We start from the raw sequence: 22,991 nt of genomic DNA, 5'->3' as shown, positions 1-22,991 counted from the left end.
TGCCTTTGCCAGAGGTGAAAATGCAGCACAACATTATTACTTTGGATTATATTGAGAGTAAATAGTCTGAAGCCATTTCAGCTGTTGCATATGAAGAAGGCAGGTGTCTTGATGGCATTTACAACTGTGGAAAAACCCAGGAGTTTTACATCTAAATGCTTACCATTTGAGATGGTGAAAAACCCATGCTTGCTCGGGAATGGCATGAGCACAACACAGACAGCCATTCCAGTTCCTTACCCCAGCTTTCTGCTATAACCAGCCAGTCACAAGAAATGGTTCAGGATGAAACTTGTCCAAAATAGCAAAAAATCCTCCTCTGGAACAGGCAAGAGAAAAGTAAGTGATAAATCTTTAGTCTGTGAGTTTCAGTGAACATGATCAGTTCAAGTAATAAGAATTGTACTGGAAGATGAGAACAAATCCCCCTTCCACCTCCCAGAGCAAACCAGTGCTTGCTGGTGACTTCAAATAGGTCTGCTCTACCTTCCTCCTCCTCACTACCCGAGGCAGGAGGAGGTCTGGCTGTCACGTTCCAGCATCTCTCTACAAAGCTAGTTTTAGTTAGTCAAGCTTAGACTTGATTTACAGAGTCCAGAATTAAAGGACAAGAGATATAGATGAACACAAGCAGTACTGACGCGAGAGGGAGGCTGCGAGCCCGTGCCGAAGATGCAGGTTGCCATTTGGCTAGTGACACACCGTGCGGACACGGCAGTCTGCGGCTGGATTCTCGCAGAGCGAAACAAAAATAACGGTGCCAAAATAGCATCTCATGTCAAATTTGCCCTTCAAGGCTGTTTCAGAAAGGATACGGGCTACCCGAAGGGCCTTTTATTAGCCTTTTTTTGTTCTAAGCTACAAGGAACAAGTGTCAGTATTTTGTTACATTGACATTGCTTTAAGGATGGCACCTTATTGTGACAAGAGGAAAAAACAAAGAACTGTTTACCTTGCACTATCAGTAACAGTCAAGAAACAGTGCTGCAGGACATTTTTAATCAAATACTGGCACACATCAGGCAAGACAGATTTCAAGCTTTAAATCATTCTGGAGAACCACGTGGTAAGACAAGCTGTCGTGATTTTGCCTGAAATTTTCCAACTATAGGATATTTTTAAGGGAACCCGGGCCTCGCTAGAGGCTCTGCAGTGGGTGGCACGCTGTCTCTTAATAAGGCTTTCTTTTATTCTTTGCAGTTTGTGACAACATACACCTTGACATACTGTTTTCATGGTGACAGTAATTTGGCATCTGTTCAGTTTACAGTTGACTGAGGCGTAGATGCAGTCTAAGATGACTCACAAATACCTTCTTTTAAAGGTGTGAAATATGAGGTGCTATCAACTGTCTCACCGCATAGTTTTTAAAAGTTTGTTCAAGTTTAAAGCAAAATCCAAGAACGAGATGAACCACTGAGAAAGCGGGGTGGTTGTTTTTGTAATTAACCTGCTCTTACGCAACTGGAGCGGTACCGCTAGGACCGAAGGCAAACCTCCAACGTTGGAGCTTTTTGGAATGCAATCAGAGGAGCATCCTTCCTGTGCAGGGAGGGAGGAGCAACATATCCTGCTCCAACCCTCCTAAAAAGGCTCCCCGACCCAATAAAAGCACAGAAACAATATCATTCAGTGGGTTTGTTTGGGCAAAAAGCAGTATTGCCCAGTCGTGACTGACCAATGGGAACAGGTTTGGTGGAAACCACAGGCAGATCTTGAATTAGAAAGTTTCCAGCTCCTTTGCAACATCAGCTTTTAGCACTGCCTTTCAAACCAGAGGAGCAATCTTTTCACATCACTTCAGCTCCACAAGCTGCTGAGTGATAGACTGGCTTCCCTTGCACTCAGAGGAAATTAAAGGAGTTCAACATTTTACAGCCAGTCTCCGGCAGCCCAGTGGGTGCTATATTTTGTTTATTTGACTATTCCATACACACACTACTCGAATCCTTCCTCCCAGAAGTACTTTTTCAGAGAAACCCCACAATCCTGATTTCTTCCTAGGGCAGTGGAAAACCACCCGACAGAATTACTCACGGGTAAGCCGCAGTATTATTAGAATTCATTAAAAGCCCAGCAAACAAATTAAACCGCCCCTATTCAGTGGGGCAGACTCAGAGCCTGAAATCACGTCTGGGTGCATCGCTGGGAGACGTGCAGGCAGCTTCCTACCACGGCCCGTCACAGCTCTCCAGCTGTGGCCTCCTGAGCTAACAAGTGGAAAAGAATATATTTTAGCTTCCTTCTGGACAGTCACAGAAGGTCCAGAAACGGGTTTTATGATAATAAGACAACATAGTAAATTAATTTTTTATGGCCCTGAGCTACCATAGCATTCTAGGCATTTCATAAGCAACAGTAGACCCATAAAATATACAACAAAAAGCACAAGGACTCAGAAGAACATTAAACAGGTAACTTTTTACGACCGCGTCTTGCCAAAAATGTGTTCAGGTCTTACAAAGATATCTTTGCGCTTGTCTTCAGGCAGGTTATCGCCTTGTAAGGGGAGACCAGGTATGCGAGGCGGAGAGGCTGCACCACACACATACCTGTTTTTTCCTCAGACAAAACCTACATAGCCCTCTTTTTCATCTGACAGAGGATGACGATGCTCAGGAGCACACTGGGGCAAAGGCATAGCCCTCTGTGATCTTTATGTCTTATATACAAACCTTGTATGTGGTATGCGGAGAGCTATTCAGTTCCCCTCCAGTTTCGCACAAGAAATAAGGCTTTTTGAGTAACACAAAATCCCATTTTGGCACTAAAGCTGTGGGCTCTGGGTTACAGCTAAAATGTATCAGTAAGTATGAGACTGCGTGGCAGAAGCTCAAAAAGGCAGAAGCCAAGATGCCCTGCGGCACGCGTGGTGAGGAACACGCTGCGGGGGCCACGTGCCGGCGACCACCAGCGAGTCCACGAGCCCCGAATCCTTCCCCTGCAGGGAGCGAGGGAAGCTACAGAGGGCTGCAAACAATTAGAGATCTTCACACTTTCGCAGAGCCCAGATCTGGATCCAGGCTGCATGTCTTAAAGACGTTTGTGAAGCAGAAACCAGGTTCAAATCTCAGTTCCCCATAACATCCCTTACAGCTATTGAAGCAAAGCCAACAGACATGTAGGACTAATCAGCCACATAAAACCCCAACAATACACATTCTCTCAGTTCATTCACATTTTAAAAAGATTCAAGTGCTGCATAAGAAGAACACATTTTCTTGATGCTCTTTCAAGTTGATAACATTTTCTACTCCTGCTTTCAAATTATTTAGGAAATAAAGCTGGAAAATTCTACAACTGCTGTTAAAACAAAAAACTTTTAAAGCATTTTGAAATATTCATAGAAAATAAAATTCTTATGCTCGCAAGAATAATATAAATTAAAGCTCCATAAAAAGGGCTGGGCACTGAAGAAGCCGAGCATCATTCAAGGGTTTTCACCTCAGGACCACAGATCAAGATAACACTAGATAGAGAAACAGAGGAAGAACTGGGAGTCAGAGGGATACCTTCCTAACCAGCCTCTGCAAGGTTTCTAATCCAAAAGGGTTCATAAATTACAAGATTAATTTATAGACAGTGAGAGGTTTTAATACAAACTTCAAAGCATTTTTTACCTTATTCCTCATCGCCGCTTTTATTGCTAATATTAACATTTCTGCAATATAAAAACAAGTTAGAGAGAAACTTGGGCCACCACATGATTCCCACAGTCAAGGTTTGACAGAAGTAAATAATTCAAATAAAAGAGCACGCTAGCAAACCCTGAGCGTACTACCTGACAGTACTCAGCATTTTAGATTCTTGACCCCGGTTGGAAGGTTGAAATAAGCGTAACTCCTTGCTTATTCTGTACCAAGAATTACACATTGGATACTCAGAAAAGTACATCGACTCATTTAGCCATTGCTTTACTCTTCTCTCACTAATAAAAATCTTTTCGAATAGGGAAAGAAGGACAATATAAATACAAGAAGGCACATATACTTACCTTTCCTTTGCTGAAGACATTCAGTTCTGGTGCCTGCAGCAAGGGCCTCCACCCTAAAATAAGCTGGTTTTGTTACAAAACTGCTTCACAGAGACCGTAGGAGCTGAAAACCCAACACGTGCCGTGGCTGACGTTGCTCTTGGTGAGGAGCTGATGGAGAAGCAGGAACACAAGCTGACTGCTTAGCACCTCTTATTGCTTGATTGATAAAGTCAGATTTGGGGGGGAAGAATGGGAATTAGAGCTGTTCTCCCAGCAGGTGTTTGCAGGCTCATATAACTGTTGGTTAGATGAGCACAGGTTACGAAGGGAACCACACGAGAATGGATCGCAGCTGGCCCTGCGGTTAGGGCACGCCTTTACACACAATTAGGTGAATCCTGCAGGCTCTACCAGCTAATTAAAAAAAACTTCAAACCCAAGCCACTGGTGATCTTTCCAAATAAAGAAACACAAAGCACAAACTTTATGCCCTAGTAGCAGTGGATGGCTGGACTCACTGCTAACTGATTTTTGAGAGGACATTCTCAGCTGAAGTTTGACCTCAGAGATACTCTTTTTAGGACTTTTGAGTTTTGAATATTTACTCCAGAATTCTGATAGCGCTAGAAACCTAAAAATTAAAATAAATGTTTCCAAAAGACAAGTGAGATGTACTAGTCTAAGTCTGATGAGATTTTAATATGCATCTATAATTGGACAGGTGATCTGGCAGGTCCTCTTTAACCTTGTCGTATGTTGTGGATGTGTCAAAAAGATGTGGATATGTTTTAAATATATTTGACTCTGGAGTTCAATTTCTTTAAGGATAAATATTTGCCTGGGTGAATGTTGTATAACAATTTTTGCAGGCCCCTGCTCTAAAAGGATTAGGAACGGCTTTTGTTTCTATAAATATTTTGTACCACTCTAATTTGCTCAGGAATTGGCTTATTGCTGACGCCTGCCAATTTCCACTCACTTTTTAATTTGCTTGCTTTTTTTCTTCCTAGCCAATTGCTCTTATTACCTTCTGCTTATACAGTTCTGGAAGCAGCTTTGCGAATGGGGTTGTTTTTAAGAAAATTTGCTTATAAGAAAACTTCCAGCTGTCACGAAGGCAAAGCTGAGAATAACTGTCCGCTCCCTGAGGCACTGCTCGAGAGGGGCGAGGTGGTGACGGAGGACTCAGGGCCTTGTCACGCTGCTTAGACGGTTACAACTGCAGAGTTTAAGGCCAAGATTTTTTTAAGAAAATTATGTTATTAAAGAAAAAGTGTTACTATTTAAGTGCTTTAGACTGCTTAAAGCTAGAGTGCAAGGCGTTCACTGAGCAAGGAAGAAGTAATGAGGTGTGATGTATGATATTTGTAATAGAAAATTCTACTTCACAGTATATATTTTTAACTTGTGATCTGTAAAGTCCATTTCCTCCTGGTTTTTTTGGGGTTTTGGTTTGGTTTGTTTGTGTTTTTGTTTTGGGTTGGGTTTTGCAGGTTTTTTTGGGGGGGTAGGGTTGGTCTTATTTTGTTTGTTTGGGTTTATTGTTTCGTGGTTTTTTTAATTTATTGCAAGCCCAGATTTTTTTCCGCACTGCTTATTTGCAAGGAAATGGACACAACCGTACCCCTCGGCTGTGGCGTGCCTTGCTTTAACCAAGGGGTGAGGGGCACTTCTTCACCACCCTCCCCCCTTGGAACCCCCTACCTGCTCTGTCGGAGGGATGATCTCTGGAGGAAGGAGCTGGGGATCAGCCAGTGCCCTGCGTGCACAAGGTGCTCAGCCTGCCCGCACAGGGCTCTGCTGTTCCTCTGCACCGTAGTGTGCCAGATCTGACCCCGAATTGTCAGAGTGAGGTCCCTGAAGAGAGGTCCCCTCCTGGAGCCTACCTAAAGGCAGACAGACCGGACCGTTGGGGTGTCAGGGTGATGAGACATCTTCAAGAGTGTAAAATGTCACATAGGCAGCGCTGCGTGCTGGGACTGGGCAAACAAATAAACCCTCGTGTATAATATTCTGTGAGAAACAGTGAACCTGTGTAGGCAACGCCTGTTTTCCGATACCTAAATATCACAGAATCAGATGCAGGGAGCTGTACTGAGCTTTAATTTATCTAATATTTCAGCGTTTATTTAAGATACGTGCAACTTAAGATCTCTCTCAGAACAAGTGGTTGCAAACTAGATCGTGTTGCTGTACCCAATGTATCAAAACTGAACCTGAGCAGACGGGCAGTAATTTATCCTTCATAGACAGCATAGCCTATTAGGGAAAGCAGCATATGTTGAAGAGTGGTGTTGAGCTTAATTAATGATGCAAACGCAGGAAGCTAATTTTACTCGAAGTATGGTCATTAGAAGTCTTTGATGTATGTAATTTATCCACAGTGATTGCTGACATGTGCTTATGGAGATAACTCAATGAAGCATCGTTTTATCAGTGGCAGTGCGATGCTTTCAAGGACAATATTTGTTTTAAAATGAGAAGCTGCCGGCTTGATAGAAAATTATGATCCTGAAAGGCAAGAGCAGGCAAACAAGCTCCAAAAATAAGGTGAAAGCATGGTTGTCCTCCAGAAGGCTGCGGGAAGTTATCCTTTAGCAGCCTGTCATCTTCAGCAAGGTACCAGGAAAGTCTGAGATTTCAGCCTCTCTGACACTGCCCATCATGAAAATATATGGAACTGCAGGAACAAGACATTTAGAGGGCAGAGGTAATCCCAAGCACCTTGTCTCAGCCTCAACAACAAGCATAATTCAGCCATTGAGATGAACCCTATCCAAAACATGGTCAGAGCAGGAGTGTTTCCTAAAAGTCATGTCAAATATGTCCTTTTTCTTTTTTTTTTGGTGATGTACTGAAAAAAACCAACGCAATTTCCAGCAGAAAAAGAAACATGAAACTGTGAATCCCCCTAAACACAAGACCTCAGCCTTGAGCACTCACCTAAATTGTATTCCCAGAAGTTTGTTCCCCAAACAAGCATTTAGCATCAGTGGAAAAAAAAAAGAAAAAAACCAACCACAAAGTATAATAGCTGAGGAAAAGAAAAAGGTAACGTTAAGAGGGGTGTAAGTCTTTGTGTTCCCAGACTCTGGTTTGAATCACTGCGGAATAGCAGCAGCTCCCTCAGGGGACATTTCCCACCCCGTACCCAAGCACGGTACAGCAGCGCTGTGCTGCTGGGACACATGGCATGAAGCACTTGCAAAATAGTTCTTTACTCTGCATTAAAACGCTTCCTAAAGGTGCAATATTTTTCCCAGTGTATTGCAAAGCATGCAGTTAAAAAAAATACGTAAGGCTAATTTCTTAGCTTCTATTCCCAGGAATTCCTTAACAACCTACTCATGCTCACACCGCTGGAGACAAACCCTGGGTCTCTCCCTCGCCTCAGCACTCCCACTTGTGAAATTTTAACTCAGGAAACAGAATTAAACCCAATTTTTCAGGTAGGTCTGAAAACAACTGGGCACTAAGATCCTCTGGGGAAAGGGAAAGTTAATTAACAGTGTATTATCTTGAGAGTGTCTTTCTGAAGCCCTGGAGGTGGCAGCCAAAGCCATTAGTGCCTCATTTAAACCGACAGTCCTCTCGACTCTGCTGTTGCCTCCCTTCATTTTCAGGGCAGGAGTCAGCTCCTCGTTACATATTTGTATGTCTTCAAAGCTTTTTTTGCCCTGTTGTTTCCCAGTCTCTTTCATTAAGAGGATTTAATGAATACTTATTCCATTAAGAATTCCATCCTTGCTGCTGGATAATTTTTCTTCCACAAAAATATATCAAGATGAAAACAACGTTACATCCCTAATGGGATCACCCTGGTACCACAGCTACTAATCAGGCTTTGGCTGACTTGATCTTTTTTCACAGCCAGATGCTTTAGGGATTTTTTTTTTCTTTGCCTTGTCTCTACTCCCAGTGCTCTATTTTCCTTCTCTTTTTTTTTTTTTTATCTTTTTTTCCCCAGTTTCAAGCCACCCATTTCACTCTTCGCTTGTAGGTCCTTGATTTTTAGTTTCACTGATACCTACAAGAAATATCTTCTGGGCAAGACATAATCATGCAGGTCTCTCAAAAGAACTGCTTTGCTTGAAGGGTTGTGACACAGAAGACCTAAATCGCAGTGGTACCGGCTTGGCACTGCTGTGGGCGTAGCAGCAAGGGAAATTCATTTTAGCAACTTTAGTTGTGTCAGTAAAATATAAATGCAATGAAATGTATCTTGGATTTCAAGAGGCATTCCAGTCTCCTACTTCACATCATCTTGCTGAGCAGAAGGCAGGAGGAGTGAATGTAATTTTTACCTGTATTTCTTTACGAGATGAATTAATGAGTTTCTACTGTCATTTGCAGTGAGAAATACGGAGGGTGCATATTATTTTCAAGATCTCGAGAGTGTGAGAAAATTGCAGAAGCATGAAATATCTCACCCCTTTAGCAACCCCTTTTGTTCGGTTCCTTTATAGCCAGCAGGAGAAAACTGTTGGAACTTACTCTGAAAATTGATGACTACAGGTAAAAGATATCGTAATGATTTGGGTCACTTTGAATTATCAAAGTCATCATTGTACTCTTGGCTATTAACCGTTTCCAGACTAGAGTGTCGTAAGTGCCAAACCTGAATGATATGTGACGCATTTAGCTAACCTCTGGCTCAGAATGGATCTGTCTGTAAGGTTACACCCCAGGGACAGGACGCACAGACACCCGGTGGGGTGTCCTGGACAGAAACAGCACCAGAAAGGGGGGGGAACATGGCACTCCTGACGCCCATTGATGGGGATGAGTTTAAGGCTCTGCAGTCTTCCCACACATTTCTGAGACTACAAAATCATTTTAACCTTTCCAAAATACACAGGTGGGAAACTTTGGAAAAGCAAATTGTTTCTGATATGCTTGGGAAAAAAAGGAAACTGCAAAAGGCAGAATCTGTGTCAAGCTCCAATGTGGAGTGAAAAATCATACTCATGAAAACCTCTTCCCCTGCATGAAGGAGACCTCCAGCCTCCCGCGCTGCACCCCGTCAGGCTCTGAGAGGACAAGGGATTGCTGAGCCTGTTACGGCCCTTACGCCCTTGAAAGATTCCTAGCATGGAAATACCCTCTCCGGTCTGGGCAGACTTGAAATGCCTGGTGTCGAGGGCCTTGAGAGAGTTTGCCCCCACCACAAGACCCTCGGAGGTCCTTAGTTCATGCTGGTGCTTCAGAAAACAGGCTTGTTTTAAGAGAAAAGACTGCAGTTTTGATGAAAGCTGAAATGCAGGAGGAGAGGAACTATGTAAGTGAAAGGAAAATTTTGTCCCATCAGAAGAAAAAAAATGTTCTGATATAGTTACAATTTACATCAGAAAATGGAGGAATGCTTCTAACTATCAAGGGGACTGACATAATGAAACTGGGTGGAAGAAAGGAATGGACAGCTTTTAAAGTGGCTGTTGATGAGTTTATGACCAGGATCAGCCATCTGCCTGTCCCTGGGCTAAAGGTGCTGTGCAGAAGAGCGCTGCGACCCTAAACTGAAGGGGTTTCATCGATTTAAATTTCTTGCGGTGCTTCACAGGGAAGAAGGAGTGAAGGAGGGGTGAAGTGGATTTGATTTGGCAGCCTAACTGGTTTCAGAGAGGATCTTGTCCTGTTAATTTCATCAGAATATTTTGCTTCATCTTCTACCTTTAACACAGTTAGATTATACTTAATTAAACATTCATCCACCAGAAGAGCAGCTGAGGCTTGATCTCGTCGCTTGAAGGACCAGCTCACGCTTTTACATTTTTGTTCATCTCAGTTAAACTTTGTTTATTCATTGTTTTTCAGAAAGCGCCCTCTCACTCCCCATTACATATCAACTTAGCCATTTCTGTGCCTTCCTGGCAAGATCTTAGAAAAACCAAGACGCACTGCCTCTCTTGCAATACAAACAAACAAATTCTGCCTCCTTAATTGGGGAAATACAGCCTTTTGAACACAAAGCTGCGACTGCCAGGCAGTTTTGGAGGAAATCCTGCAGGCGAACCCTGGGATGAAGCTCCTTCTCCCCCCCCGTGCACGGCCAGCGCGAGCCCTGAGGAGCTGAGCTGCTCCCAGTCGCGGCCAGACCCACTGGCTTTGCTGTCTCGAATGGCTTTGTACCTCTTCTTTCATGAAATACATCAGTATAATATAACTTTACTCTGACCTTACATAGGAGAAACATAATAAGCCTAAAAATCTTTGCAGGGCTGGGCAAAGCAGGCTCTGGCAGGATCAAGATGTGGCATAGCAATTATCCCCAGAAAACAGAGAAGTCTGCTGAGTCACGTTGCGAACATACCGTAACTCCAACATCACGGAAAAAAGCAGGCAGGGATTCAATTGCAAAGGCATCCAGAGTGACCTGGCGAGCCTGGCCCAAGGTGTCCAGGTCTGCAGCTCCTCCGCCATCCCCCAAAAGATGACCGCGATTGCCCCCGCGGGTGGCAGCACCACCCTCTGCTGCCGCACCATCCTCCCCAGAGCCAGCAGCCTCCTGTGGGCAGGGCTGGTGAAATTCTGCCAGGGATACCGTTTATGGTTGTAGAGAGCCATTAGACTCAGATATCAGGTACTGCCTTTCATCTTTTTCAGCAGGGTGAGGAATGGCCATCCCGTTTTCCTCCCCACAGCAGCGGGGCTTTGCCCTGGTGCCCAGCACGCCGCCGGGGGCTGGGCAAAATAAAAGGGGCTTTCACATAACCCTGCTCAGCGTTTGGTTTGTTCCTCGAGGTTCCCAGAAAAATGTTAAGTAAAAGGGGTCTAAATAATCCTCCCAATTAAAAAGTGAAGGGTTGTTCCTCTGTAGACCCCTCTCAAGGACTGAACGGCAAAGGCAGAAGTATTTTTTCAGCTCGGTGCTTGTTGTCACAGGCTCGTGGCTGGAAGATGGGAGAGAGAAGGAATTGACTAAGCGGGAAGCTAATTAGAGTAATTAGTTGTTGAAGAAGGGAATGGTGTATTAAAGTATCAAAATTTGTCACTAATGTATCATCATGAAACAAAGCATTACACCCTACAAGCAGAAACTTGTCTTGAAATGCTAACGAGTCATACCTTAGCACTAGATAAAAAATGCCGGTTTATTCTGTATCCTTATTATTGCTTTTTTTGAGCACTAAAAAGAAATGTTAGTATCGGTTTGTCACTAAATCACCTTTCCATTTAAATTTAGATGGATAAAAAGCACAACTGATGTAGTTTTTAAACACGTGTAATTATTAAAAGTTAGATACATTATGAAAACAGATTTATGTGTTTAAAGCAAAGATTAAGGTTGCATCCTATTGTTTAAATTATCCTATTGTTTAAAATTGCACTTTGGGCCCCAGCAGCCTGAGCACCTTTCCTCTGTACTTCGTGGCTGAGACTCGGCGTCTCAAGGAAAGCCTTTGCACAGCCAAGGATGAAGCAGGATTTTCATGTAAATTGCCACAAGGTGCCATTTTCTGACCCTTTGTACACTCTATTTGTACGTAAAGGAGTGTTGGGATATAGGAAAGTTAAGCGTGTGCTTGCCCTGTGCTTGGAGACAGGGGCTGCAATCTGCTGGCACGGCAGGACTAGAATTACCGGCCCACCACGCCACGTTAAGCACTGGAGCGAGCTGCCACGGCACGGGAAGCTATTCTGTTTTAAACCTGGCCCGGCACAGTAGGGCTGCAATAAGACATCAGACTTGAGTGAGATTACCAGATAGGTCCTTCACTGCGGAGGGTAGACTTGCAAACTGCAGCTCTCTCATCCCACTGTATTGGCAAACCCAAGAACACTCTCCTTGAGGACAGAGGTGGATACAGACTCCAGGTAACGTTTTTCTCGGCAAAAGATACAAGCTAATTTACCTAGTAGGAAGTTGGCTTTCTTTTCTTTTTCTTGTTTACTCTTCTTTTACAGCAATAAGAAATACGCTGGACCATACCTATGCAGATTTTTAAAAAGGCACTGAAAGTTTACACCTCCCGCAGCACAATTTGCAGTGATGGGAAAAGCCTGAGGCACAAGCAATCGATTCATCCTTGCCTCCAAGTACTGGCACTCGGTTAAACTCCATCCCTTAAAATACAAATGCAGAGTGAGAGATGGAAATTGTAGCAGCAGCCACAGCTTACACCACACCCAGGGTTATTTGAAATTTTGGGGTTTTTTTTGTGTAGGGCTCACCCTTCAGCTGGCCCTGGCAGCTCTCTCGGCAGAGGGCTTCCCCATGCTCCTGCCTTTCCCTGAGCACGTGGAAACCCCCCAACCTTGGGGACAGCCAGGGCGGCCCCCAGTCCCACTGCGGCCGTGGGGGTAGCTCCCTTGGCTCTAAACACACCATTTTCCACTTGCTGCTGGGTAATTCTGCCATTGTAGAGCTCAAAGTCTTGATATTTCTTCCTCATTTGAGTCATTGCTTGCGTGCTGAAGAGGCGGGGGTTACACCACATCACCAAAGAAAACCACCCAGTGCCAACAACGGGTGTAAAATGAGCAACTGGGAGCTCGGACTGTTAAATCTGGGTGACATTGGCACGTTCCCAGGGTGGCTTAGGAGGGCAGGTCAGCGCAACACTCTGTTACCGTGGGGGGCATATGTTAATAAGGCTTCAGGATGGGTCTAAGGCACAAGCTCGTTAGTATCTTCATTAAGAACCTTGCCTCACAAAGTAGAAGCACGCCGGCTGACTGGTGTGCGGAGAGGTGAGAGGCAGCGGGGAGGCGGGAGGGCAGCCCTGCCTGCCGAGGAAGGGGTGGCCGGTTCCCCAAGGGGACGTTGAGGGTGTTGACATGTGAGAGGGACCTGAGGTCCAGGGTCAACTGGATAGTGACTGTGGGCCAGGAGGAAAGGAGATCTCCAAACCTGTTTGCATTTCCAATGGATACAGTAATATTGACACCAGTCCTCATGTGGGATGTCCCTTATGGTTCAGGTATGGAGAACTTCGGCTGGACCACAAGCAGAGGTACAGCTGAGAGTGAACGGAGGACACCAGAACAGTTTAGGCTGTTCACCTTCATGGAAAAGAATTTCTGTTGTCTTGCACATGCCTTTTCATTAATGAATTTCAAGTTTTGAAATCACTCTTTGATTTTGAAAGTATTCTCATTCACATGAGAGTATGGAGGTTGAGTTTTCTTCACTGTGGTATAATCTAGGGAGACCCCCAGGTCTCCTAAAGAGCAGCTTGCTAGAGCCCCGACTCATACTGGTCTGTCACCATCAGCAGACTTGACTTCGGCATGCGTAGAGTTGTCTTTAAAAGGGGGAATTACCTGACAATTTCTTCTCCTTTACCATGGTCTTGCCAATGGTTAGTACCTGATAGCTGAAGGAAAAAGGAAACACTCATTGAACAACAGCCATTACCGCCAATGCAAGCACCAAGCACTCTAGCAAGCCAGCAGAAATGGAGGTGACTCGTGCTTGGGTAGTGTCTTGTTTTGTTAACCTGCTTGCACTGAAGGCATTTTTTTAAGTTTTCTCTGTATTTTCATGGGTTCTAGGTTTTCTAACAAATCCAACGCACCTACTCACGATATAAGCTCAGTCAGGGAAACACTTAGAGCAACTCCTTGACTTCAAATACCAAAATCTAACCGCTTCAGTAGGAATTAAATTAAGCACGTGGTATTCTTAATAGGCATGATTTTCTGAACAATTTCTTCCTCTACAAAAGGAGAAAATATCTCCTCTAAAGCTGTATGTAACAGGTAGTAAGGAACTGTGATTACCTGGCTTCCCATCCTGAATCAACAGCTTTAACACCTGTTTTCATGTATTGCATCTTAACAAACCATGAGATGCTTAATTATCTCATTGTAGAAACCAAAGTGTGAAAAAGAAATGTAAGGGAAGGCTGCGAGCCCCGGCAGGATTACAAGGGGAACCTGAAGGGCTGGGCCACGTGTAATTAAAAAAAAAAACCACCTGTAGTTTAAAATTGCTTATATGAATCTGAAACCTTTCATTAAGGTATTAAAACTCTTCATTCCTAAGGCTGTTTCCCTCTTCATCGCAAGCCGAACCCATCTGCCCCCAGGCTTGTCAGAGCAAAAGGGTTTCCAGCCAGAAGACCGGGGGAGGTCCCGGCGGCTGCAGTGGCTTTGGGGCAGGAGTTAATGGGCGCCTTGGGCAGCCCCGGCCACTCGAGCAGAGAGCAGGCAGGAGTCAAGCAGGACGTGATAAATGGCTTTGTACGAAAACTGAACGCAAGCCAAAACCTATAGGGTCTAAGAGAAAAATAAGCATGGGCTGCCTTATCGAGAGGTTTCCTTGAAAGCAAGCCCCCTCACCAGTAACAGTCTGGGAATCTCAGCGTGGACGCAAACAATTTTGTATGAACAGCCGTTACCCTGCCAGAAGAGACACTTGCTGAAAGGATACTTTTCCCCCAAACAACTTTATCGTGGGGGGTTTTTGCCTGCTTGATTAATGGTACTTTTCTTTCAGAATCTATGCAGAGGAAAAAGTGAATTAGGCTGAGCTGCCAGTTCTTCTTGCTCCTATTTTATATTTTATAGGATAGCGTCTGAGTGAATCCCCCTTGCAGAATGCTCACCTACACACTTGGGCACTGTAAAGAACTTTTAAATAGATATTAATTACATTCAGACTTTAGGAAATTTGTCTTAATGTAAATGAGAAGCTCCAGGGTACAGTTACATGACATTTCATCAAATTCCTGATAAGATTTATTATCTTCCACAAAACACTTTAAGGGCAAAAAAAAAAACAGCTAGAAATGAACTGCAAAGAAATAAGTTTATTTTAAAAACTCATGGCTAACACAGCAAAGGGCTGTGCTGATGATCTGCTGTGACGTGATCAGATAGCCACACTAGTGACTCACGGTCCAGCAGCCGAAACCTTTTTTTGTATTGGCTTTTCTTTGCCTAAAGAAGAAGGAATGAGTTCATCTCAGCAAAATGATGGAAAACTCACAAGCCTAAAGTGTCTTTGGACTCATTATAAGCAGCAACATCTTGCAAGTTAAGCCCATAATGAAAATAAAATACGTCAGTTCTATCAAAATCTGACAGTCATAAACGAACTAAGCTGTTAACAGAGATAATAGTATGAAATCTTTAAGCGAGCACAGCAGTAATCCCCTAAAACAAAACAAAAAGATCTGCCCTTCTTCTATCTGGTTATAGAGGTGATAAAGAAGTGCTTTCCTAAAAAAAGAAATCGTCATGTGTTGTCATTTTGAAAGAAAAAAAGTCAGTTTGATCTTGTGAAGATTCATCCTTTTGGGTATATGAGTTGGACATTGTAATTGCTACTGCTGCAGACAGCACTGGAGACTCTAGCCCCTGTCACGGCCATATGATCTTAAAGCCAATACCAGAGAGCATTCTTATTATGATTCAATTTTCCCACTACTTCATCATACCGTTTCCCCTCTACCACCCCGACTTCTGCAATGCTTCATTCAGCACACACTGGAACCGGTCTCCTCCACAACCAGCTCTTTGAGTCAGCTCACGATATTATTCAGAGCATCCCAGCACCTCCGAAGTGCTCCCTGCCTAGCGGTGGGGCGGAGCAGTGGGAGCTGGCGAATTCAGTGCCTGCATGAAATCCCAGACCAGAGTGTCCGGAGCAGGGGGAAGCAGCCTGGATTCACCCAGCGGGTTGTACTCAAGGTTTAGGAGACATGGTAGTGTTGGGTTGACGGTTGGACTTGATGATCCTAGAGGTCTTTTCCAACCCTAATGATTCTATGACTCTAAGCACCATTTGAGTGGCACTTCTTGCCATCCCTGCAGGGTGTTACTCCCGCCCCACACCCCACAACCAGTAAAATCCAGGACCCTCATCCAGGAGGTGCTCAGGGCTGGGATATGACTGCTGTGCTGGGTGTCACCTGGGAGCACGGGGAGAGGGGCTGCTCTCGTGGGGATCCCCACCTGCAGAAGCAGCCTTTGGTCCCTGGGTGCTCCCAGCAGACAGAGGGAGTCAGCACGAGCCCGAGGAAGCGGACGCGGTGGATAGAGATCAATTGCTACACGTTACAAGATGAGCCAGTCACATCTAACCTGCTTCCACTGTGTATTTGCCCGTGTATTTTTCTCTGATGCTACCGGAAGGGCCATCTCCTGCAGTGAGGATTTCTGCACAACAGGGAACCTGTTGAAAAGGATGCATTTTCTGTTATTTTTATGTAACGAGTAGATCAGCCTTCCTTTCCCTTCAGCTCTTGCCCTGTTGACTCCAAAGCAGTGGTTAGAATGTGAAAACTCAGATTATGTATTGATTTTACCCTTACAGTACAGCTGTATAAAATTTGCTAGCCCCCACTCCGTTTTGCCAAAAGAAATCCTGGGAAGCAACGTCATAATATAGCAAAGCACTTTTTGCTAAAGTGTATAAACACTATACAACCTTACAAATGCTTAGTAAGGATGAATTGCGCGCAGGTATCAGAGCTGATGGAAAACTGAATTAAAGAAATAGATAGAAATTTATCACATTCTGTTTGCATCTACTGTGGACTTCCCCTAAGTGATAATCATTCTAAAAATACAGAATTATTGCTTTTGCAATTAGATTAAAATATAACTAAAATTAAAATATAAGGTATTAAGCTCAGTAGACTTATTAATAGATGAGGATTTGGGAATATTCTTAAGAAATAAAACCCCTGTCTCTCCTTTTCAGCTACTGTCTCTCTTTCCCTGCTTAGCCAGTGAGAATTGCAGGGACAGACCGCGTCTGTTTTTGGGAACTCGCCACCAGACCTTTCCATTCCTCCAAGTTAATTCAGCAGACACCCCACAGGCACTGCTTGCACGCAACTAAAATCCCCCGCACCCTTACGTGCCGGAGGTCATTATGCACTCCCCAAGCTTTGTCCAACCCGTTTCGCGAGGAAAAACTGTCAGGCATGATAAGCGATGCATGGTTGTTCTTTGTGAAGATGACTATTGTCTGCTGGGGTAGAGGCGAGCCCTCCAAACCCGCTTGGCTTCAGACGTGAAGCTGGGCTCAAACCACAGACCAAGAATCAGATGTTGAGCACGTTGGCTGCTAACCCACCAGCCATGGCTTCAGCCTGCAAGCAGGGCATCACCACCCAGTCCCAAAAAGATGACTTATGACTATATGAGAGTCCCTTCCCTTTCCTATATAGACCAACACATTGCTCTAGAGTAAAGAAATCATGGGGGGTTTTTATCATGTTGAACTCTATCTGGATAAAGAAACAGTCTAGTTCATTAGTTCCATAGGTTTATCCTTGAATAATGAACCAAGGCCACTGTTATTTGCTGCCAGTACTATAGCAACTACTGTAAAAAGCACAGCATAGAAAGTAGAGCTACCGTAACTATGTTATCTCCTGAACTTTTCCAAAATATATTAATGTAAGTCCAATTCTCCAGTGCACCCTGGCTGAAATGAACCATGAACAGCTCTATCCCTGATCCCTGAAGATTTAACACCACAGTAGGCACCAAGTTGCTCTAAACTTCACCAAGGGGTGGATTTCTAACATTTCCAGGATCAGGAGATAGCAGAAATGGCATCGAACTGCAGGAGCTTCCCTACTCTTACTCGCTTTGGACGTCCCACCACCTGCGCACAAACTCTTACGCCATTACGTGCTCTGAACGCTCACCACGTGGCCCAGGCTGTCGGCTGCGGTGCACGTGGGGCTCCGAGGCCCCTCGGCCTTTCTCTCTGCAGTGACGGGTCCCCAGGCACACACCGGTCTCTACTGCATTGAGCAGTGCCAGTCTCATCCCCCCATTCCCAGGGCTGGCGTGCCTCATTCTGCACCGAGGCAGGCTCTCATCGCCAGGTCCAGACCCGCGGAGTCCGTCCTTCTTGCACAGACCCAGAGGAACTCCTGCAGTGGTTTTTCCACACTAAGTCTGGTCATTTGGCTATTGCATAGTATCACTTTGATTATACCATGTGTTTGGGAATACAGGGAGGACATGAAAATGGTGTCAGAAGCTTTAGCTCTCACTGACCTGTAAAAGCAGGAGCAAATCATCCAGCCTGTGTGTCGCAGCAGGGTGCGTCACAGGCTGCTCTGGCACTGCACGCCTAGGAGCACCCAATTTTTGACATCTATGTTAACTTTCCAAGTGAAAAAGCTTAGCTCGTCAGCCATTCTGCATTGCCGGTGGCACAAGGTTCCTTCAGAGCCTCTTCTGAGCTCCTGAGTTGGCTCCTTTTTTCTCAGGCACCTTCCAGAGGAGCCCACCTCACCTCACAGCTTAGGGAGGGAGCTTAGAACTGGTCTGAGGAAGCAAACACTCCCTGAAATATCCTCTGCCACACTCAGATCTGAACCTTGCAGCAGTAACAGTGGCTGCAAGGAGAAATAATTCAGTGAGGGGCAGGCAGAGGGTACCTGCCTCAGCTGGCAGTGTTTCATAAAAGGCATGGGAAAGACGGCTGAGGAGCCATCAGTCCGCTGCGGTTCAGTTTCTAGACAGCCGGTGAAGCCAAAGACCCCTGCGATACCCTTCAAGACGCCCTGCAGCCAGCCCCTCCTGGCAGCGGTAAGGACAGGGGGTGACTGGAAAGCAGTAGCTCAGAGCTCAGCTCCCTGCTCGCCCTAAGGACTCACCCTAAACCTCCAGCATCTCCCCGCTTCGCCCTGCCCCAGCCGTGCCCGGCGGGGACGAGCGCGGAGCTCAGGGCGGCGTAACGGCGAGGCTGCAGCCCGCCGCGTCCCACCGCGCCGCTCGGCGCCGGGGCTGTCACAGCTCCGTGCAGCAGCCGTGGCTTGGCAGTCTCAAGAGTTTGTTCTCCAAGAACTAGATGAGACTAGTCCTGGGCTTCCACGGCAGTCTGGCCCTAAGCAAGGACGGACCACAGCATCCCATCCCAGCATCCCATCACTCTTTTCCTTTTTCTGCAGCTTCCCACTTAGCCCAGAGACTCGTTACCTGATGCAGTTCTTCCTTCAAACAGTGTTTTTGCTTACAGGAATTGCAAAGTCTCTGCTCCAATTCAATTGATTTATTTAAAAAAATTCTCCTCTGCTTTCCAATACACAAAAATAGAGTACAACAGAAGCACAGTGAAATACAAATTATGGCCCCCCTGTACACATTGAATCATCACCTTAAATAGTCCCTGAAGAAAAGCTCTGGCAACACGGCGTGGTCCTTTCGCTGAGCTCTCCGTGGACTTCCCCAGCACAGGACCCAGCCGAGCTGCTAACGAAGACCACGCTGGGACAGCCTGAAGCACCCGGGGTTCTCCTCTTTGTGTTTTGCTGCCTTTTCAGGGTCCTGCAATGGCACACTGTCCCAGGGCAAACAGTCCCGAGGTGAAAATACGGAGCTCAGTCCCTACGGTTGGATCCAGAACTTTGTATCCTGAAGCAGAAGAAAATGTGGGTTGAGTGAAATTATTTCTTTCCCAGCTCTGGGGTCAGTGTCTTCAGTGTGTCTCAGTAAGGGTCCTCCAGCTCTGCCAAGGCAAGGGTTTCTCCATCCTTCCTATCTGAAAGCGTGCGCCCACTCCTTGGCGAATGAATTTCACAGTCCAAAGGCAGCTTTTTAAAATTTGAGCACCAAATGAAGCACGTAACTATTCTCACCAAGAAATGAATCAACAAGCCCTTTTTCTTTCTTTGGTAAGAGAGGCCGCCTCCACTCTTCATTTTCTACGTGACCCGCTCACCACAACTCTCAGCCACTTGGGAAAAAACAGGGCTTAAAATGCAACTCATTGCAAAACTAACTTTCCCTGCACCCTTTAATGTGGTAGCTAAAGGTCACTCTGCTGAAACAAGAGCTTGAAACCTTGAACAGGATTCTTCTCACTTTAAAAAGGAAGCAGGAGTTACAATTTAAATGCCTTTTTACTGGATAGCCTTGGAAAATAATAACATGAGCGAAAAGATTATGTCTGAAATATTTTAAAAGCCATTTCAGAATAGCAATTTTTCTTGTATGAAGCTTTTTTCAAATAGGAAATTAATAGGAAAAGAAATTTGACTACATAAACTGACACAAGTTATTGGCTGACAAGTTCAGTTTTCTCTTTCCTTCACTCCAGGCCTACTAGAGTTGGATATTTGTAAACCAGATACTTTGTCATACTATTTATTACATTTTGGGCCAGGAAACCCACTTGTCCAGCACATTCTTCCCCTCCATCAGGGACCTGCATCTCCGACACATTTTAGGTTCTCGGCCAGTTTGTTTTATTTAGCCTTTTTTTGTCAAACTTGCTTTACGGCTCCATTATAATGCACAAAAAGTCTGCACTACACAGGCTTCTGTTCGGAGTTGTTTTCTTGTAATAACAACAATAATATTTTTAGCTTTTTATTTAAGAAAGCTGTACTTTTGTTGTAAGCGAGGAAGAGTGGGCTGGAGGAGACAGAGAGCCAGAAAGGCAAGGCAACAGATCGTATAGCTCACAATTTTCTTTTCTTCAACCCCAAGGACCTTCAAAAAGTGACTGGAAAGCAAAAGCAGGGAACAGGCACCAGGTATTAATAAGCAAGTTGGGGTGGCCAAAACCCTCTTAAGTATTTAATAAAATGCCGAAACATAACCACTGTGGCTGCAGTCCACCGGTGCCATGCAGTGTTTTCCCAAAGGTTCATTAAAAAAAATAAAAATGCAGAAACCGTGTGTACATGTGGATGCCGTGGGTAAATCAGCAGTGTTTTTACCAAGGTAGCCTCCAGCAGTAGGTGCCCTGGGAAGCCAGCAGGTACCTGGGGGCTGCTGCGCTGTGGGGCAGAGCCTGGGCTGCATCGGGACACCCGCGCCGCGGGCCACCAGCTCCCCACAAGCGACCGTCAAGGCGGTTAGTGGAGAACCAGCAATTAAAAGAGCTCCTCAGCAGGGATCCGGCTTAATTTTGGACGCTCGATTAAATCTGAAATTCTTCGTACAAATTATCGTCAGCTCCGCGGGCTGGCACAAAGATGATCTTTTATGTTTGCAAAAAAAAAACAAATGAAGAGGTTTTATTTAGAAACACTGCAAAGGATGACAGGGCTGGGTGCCCCCCACGCCAGGCCGGTCCTCCCTGGAGTCACCAGGCCCGGGGGTGATGACACATCCCTCTGTCCCTCCCTACAACCAGGCTCCCTCCTGGCATCCCTCTGTCCCTCCCTACAACCAGGCTCCCTCCTGGCATCCCTCTGTCCCCCCCTGCACCCCAGGCTCCCTCCTGGCACCCCTCTGTCCCCCCCCTGCACCCCAGGCTCCCTCCTGGCATCCCTCTGTCCCCCCCTGCACCCCAGGCTCCCTCCTGGCACCCCTCTGTCCCCCCCTGCACCCCAGGCTCCCTCCTGGCATCCCTCTGTCCCTCCCTGCACCCCAGGCTCCCTCCTGGCACCCCTCTGTCCCCCCCTGCACCCCAGGCTCCCTCCTGGCATCTCTGGAACGTCCGGGCTGCAAACCCAGCACCGAGCTCCCCATACCCACCCGGGGGGCCGCAGCCAGTGGGTGCCCTCCTTCCAGCGAGGGTCTCTGGGCTGCACGGCTGGGGTGATGCGGGGAAGCTCTGCTTTGCTCTTGGCCGTGCAAAGGTGAGGAAACCACCCCGGACACCCACACGGCAGGGGATTAAAGCCCTTCCGAAGTTTCGGTGGGAAGGGAGAGGGTAAAAAAGGAGGGAAAGCGGCACCCGCGGCCAGCCCCGACGGCTTCCCTCGGCTCCCAGCACCTCCCCGGCCCCGCTCCCTTCCTCCGGCGCCTCTCTATTCGTAGGTGATGTATAAAAACGTACAATTAGGCGTTACAAAAAGATCCCTCTCTCGTGCGTTAGCGCATCTCGGTGCCCCCGGGGAGCGGCGGCGGCGCCGGGACCCCCGCCGCTCCCCCCGGCCCCCTCGGGCGCGCCGGCCTCCGCCCGTCTCTTCCTCCTCCTCCTAAAATTGCCATTATCGAACATTTTCTCGCAGTTGGGGTCGAGGGTCCAGTAGTTGCCTTTGCCTGCGGAGAGAGGAAGGGTCCCGCGCGTTGGCCGCCGCCCGTGGGGGGGGGGGGGAGACGCGGGTGGACGGCGGGCGGTGGGGGGGGACGCGCCCCGCCGGGGTCCCCATCCCCTTACCCGGGTCGTCCTCGTCCCGCGGGACCTTCTTGAAGCAGTCGTTGAGGGAGAGGTTGTGGCGGATGGAGTTCTGCCAGCCCGCTTTGCTTTTCTTGTAAAAAGGGAAGTTTTCGGCCACGTACTGGTAGATCTGGCTGAGGGTGCGGCGGCGGCCCGGCGCGCTGTGGATGGCCATGGCGATCAGCGCCGAGTAGGAGTAGGGAGGCCGCGCCGGGCGCGGGCCCTCCTGAGGCGGCGGGGGCGGCCAGCCCCGCTCCGCGCCCGCGGGCGGCCGCTGCGCGGGGGCGCAGCCCGGCGGCAGGAAGGGGGCGGCGGGCAGGTAGGGCGCGGCGGGGCCGCCGAGCCACAGGTAGGGGTTGGCGGCGGCGGGGGGAGGCTGGGGTTGGGGCAGGGGCCGGCTCGGCGGGTAGATGCCGGGACACACGGCCGCGTCCAGCAGCTCCTGGGCGTGCGGGGGCGGCGGTGCGGGCGGCCCGAAGGCGTGCATGCTCCGGCTCCGGCCCCGGCGGCGGCGCGCAGCTCCGCGCCCTCCCGCTTAAATACCGCCCCGCGGCTCCGGCCGGCCCGGCTCCGCGCCCGGCTCCGCGCCCGACGGCGGAGGAGCGGGGCGGGACGACCCCGGCCGCCCCCCCCCTCCCCCTCCCGCCCCACGCGTGTCCTCCGCGCCCCGCCGCCGCGGGCAGGGCACCGGCACCGGGGGACACCCCCCACCGTCCCGTCCCGCCCGGCCCCCCGGCACCCCCCGCTCGGCGGGGGCGGGAGCGGCGCGCCCCGCGGCGGGTTGGCTCCGGGCCTCGGGGCGGGCATCGCCGGGCCCCCCCCGGGAAATGCCCCCTGGGGGAGCGGTGCGGGTTGGGGAAGAGCAGTGGGGCGGGAGCCGCCCTCCGACACCGCCGCTGCCCCCCCCCCCCCCCGCGCCCCGGCCGGGGCACAACACCCACACGCCGCGAGAGCCTTTGCCTCTAGCGAGGAGGCGGCCGGCAA

At 47.6% G+C, this 22,991-nt stretch overlaps 1 protein-coding gene across 2 annotated transcripts; it reads right to left on the bottom strand.

Moving 5' to 3' along the window:
- Window positions 1–18,926: 18,926 nt before the first annotated feature.
- Window positions 18,927–22,710, bottom strand: FOXI2 (forkhead box I2). 2 transcript variants are annotated; one of them, XM_075107289.1, is made up of 3 exons: window positions 22,008–22,710; window positions 21,684–21,889; window positions 18,927–20,879 (listed from the first exon to the last, which is right to left on the bottom strand). In XM_075107289.1, the coding sequence occupies exons 1-2, from the start codon at window positions 22,492–22,494 to the stop codon at window positions 21,693–21,695; spliced, it is 684 nt and encodes a 227-aa protein (XP_074963390.1). In that variant the 5' UTR covers window positions 22,495–22,710; the 3' UTR covers window positions 18,927–20,879; window positions 21,684–21,692. The 2 variants fall into 2 exon arrangements, with proteins under 2 accessions (XP_074963390.1, XP_074963391.1); XM_075107290.1 differs by having other exon boundaries at window positions 18,927–19,306.
- Window positions 22,711–22,991: the final 281 nt, after the last annotated feature.

This window comes from Phalacrocorax aristotelis, chromosome 12 (genome assembly GCF_949628215.1).
Source record: "Phalacrocorax aristotelis chromosome 12, bGulAri2.1, whole genome shotgun sequence".
NCBI classification, from domain to species: domain Eukaryota; kingdom Metazoa; phylum Chordata; class Aves; order Suliformes; family Phalacrocoracidae; genus Phalacrocorax; species Phalacrocorax aristotelis.
Note: the sequence above shows the minus strand (reverse complement) of the source record. Positions and strands in the feature narration are given on the sequence as shown.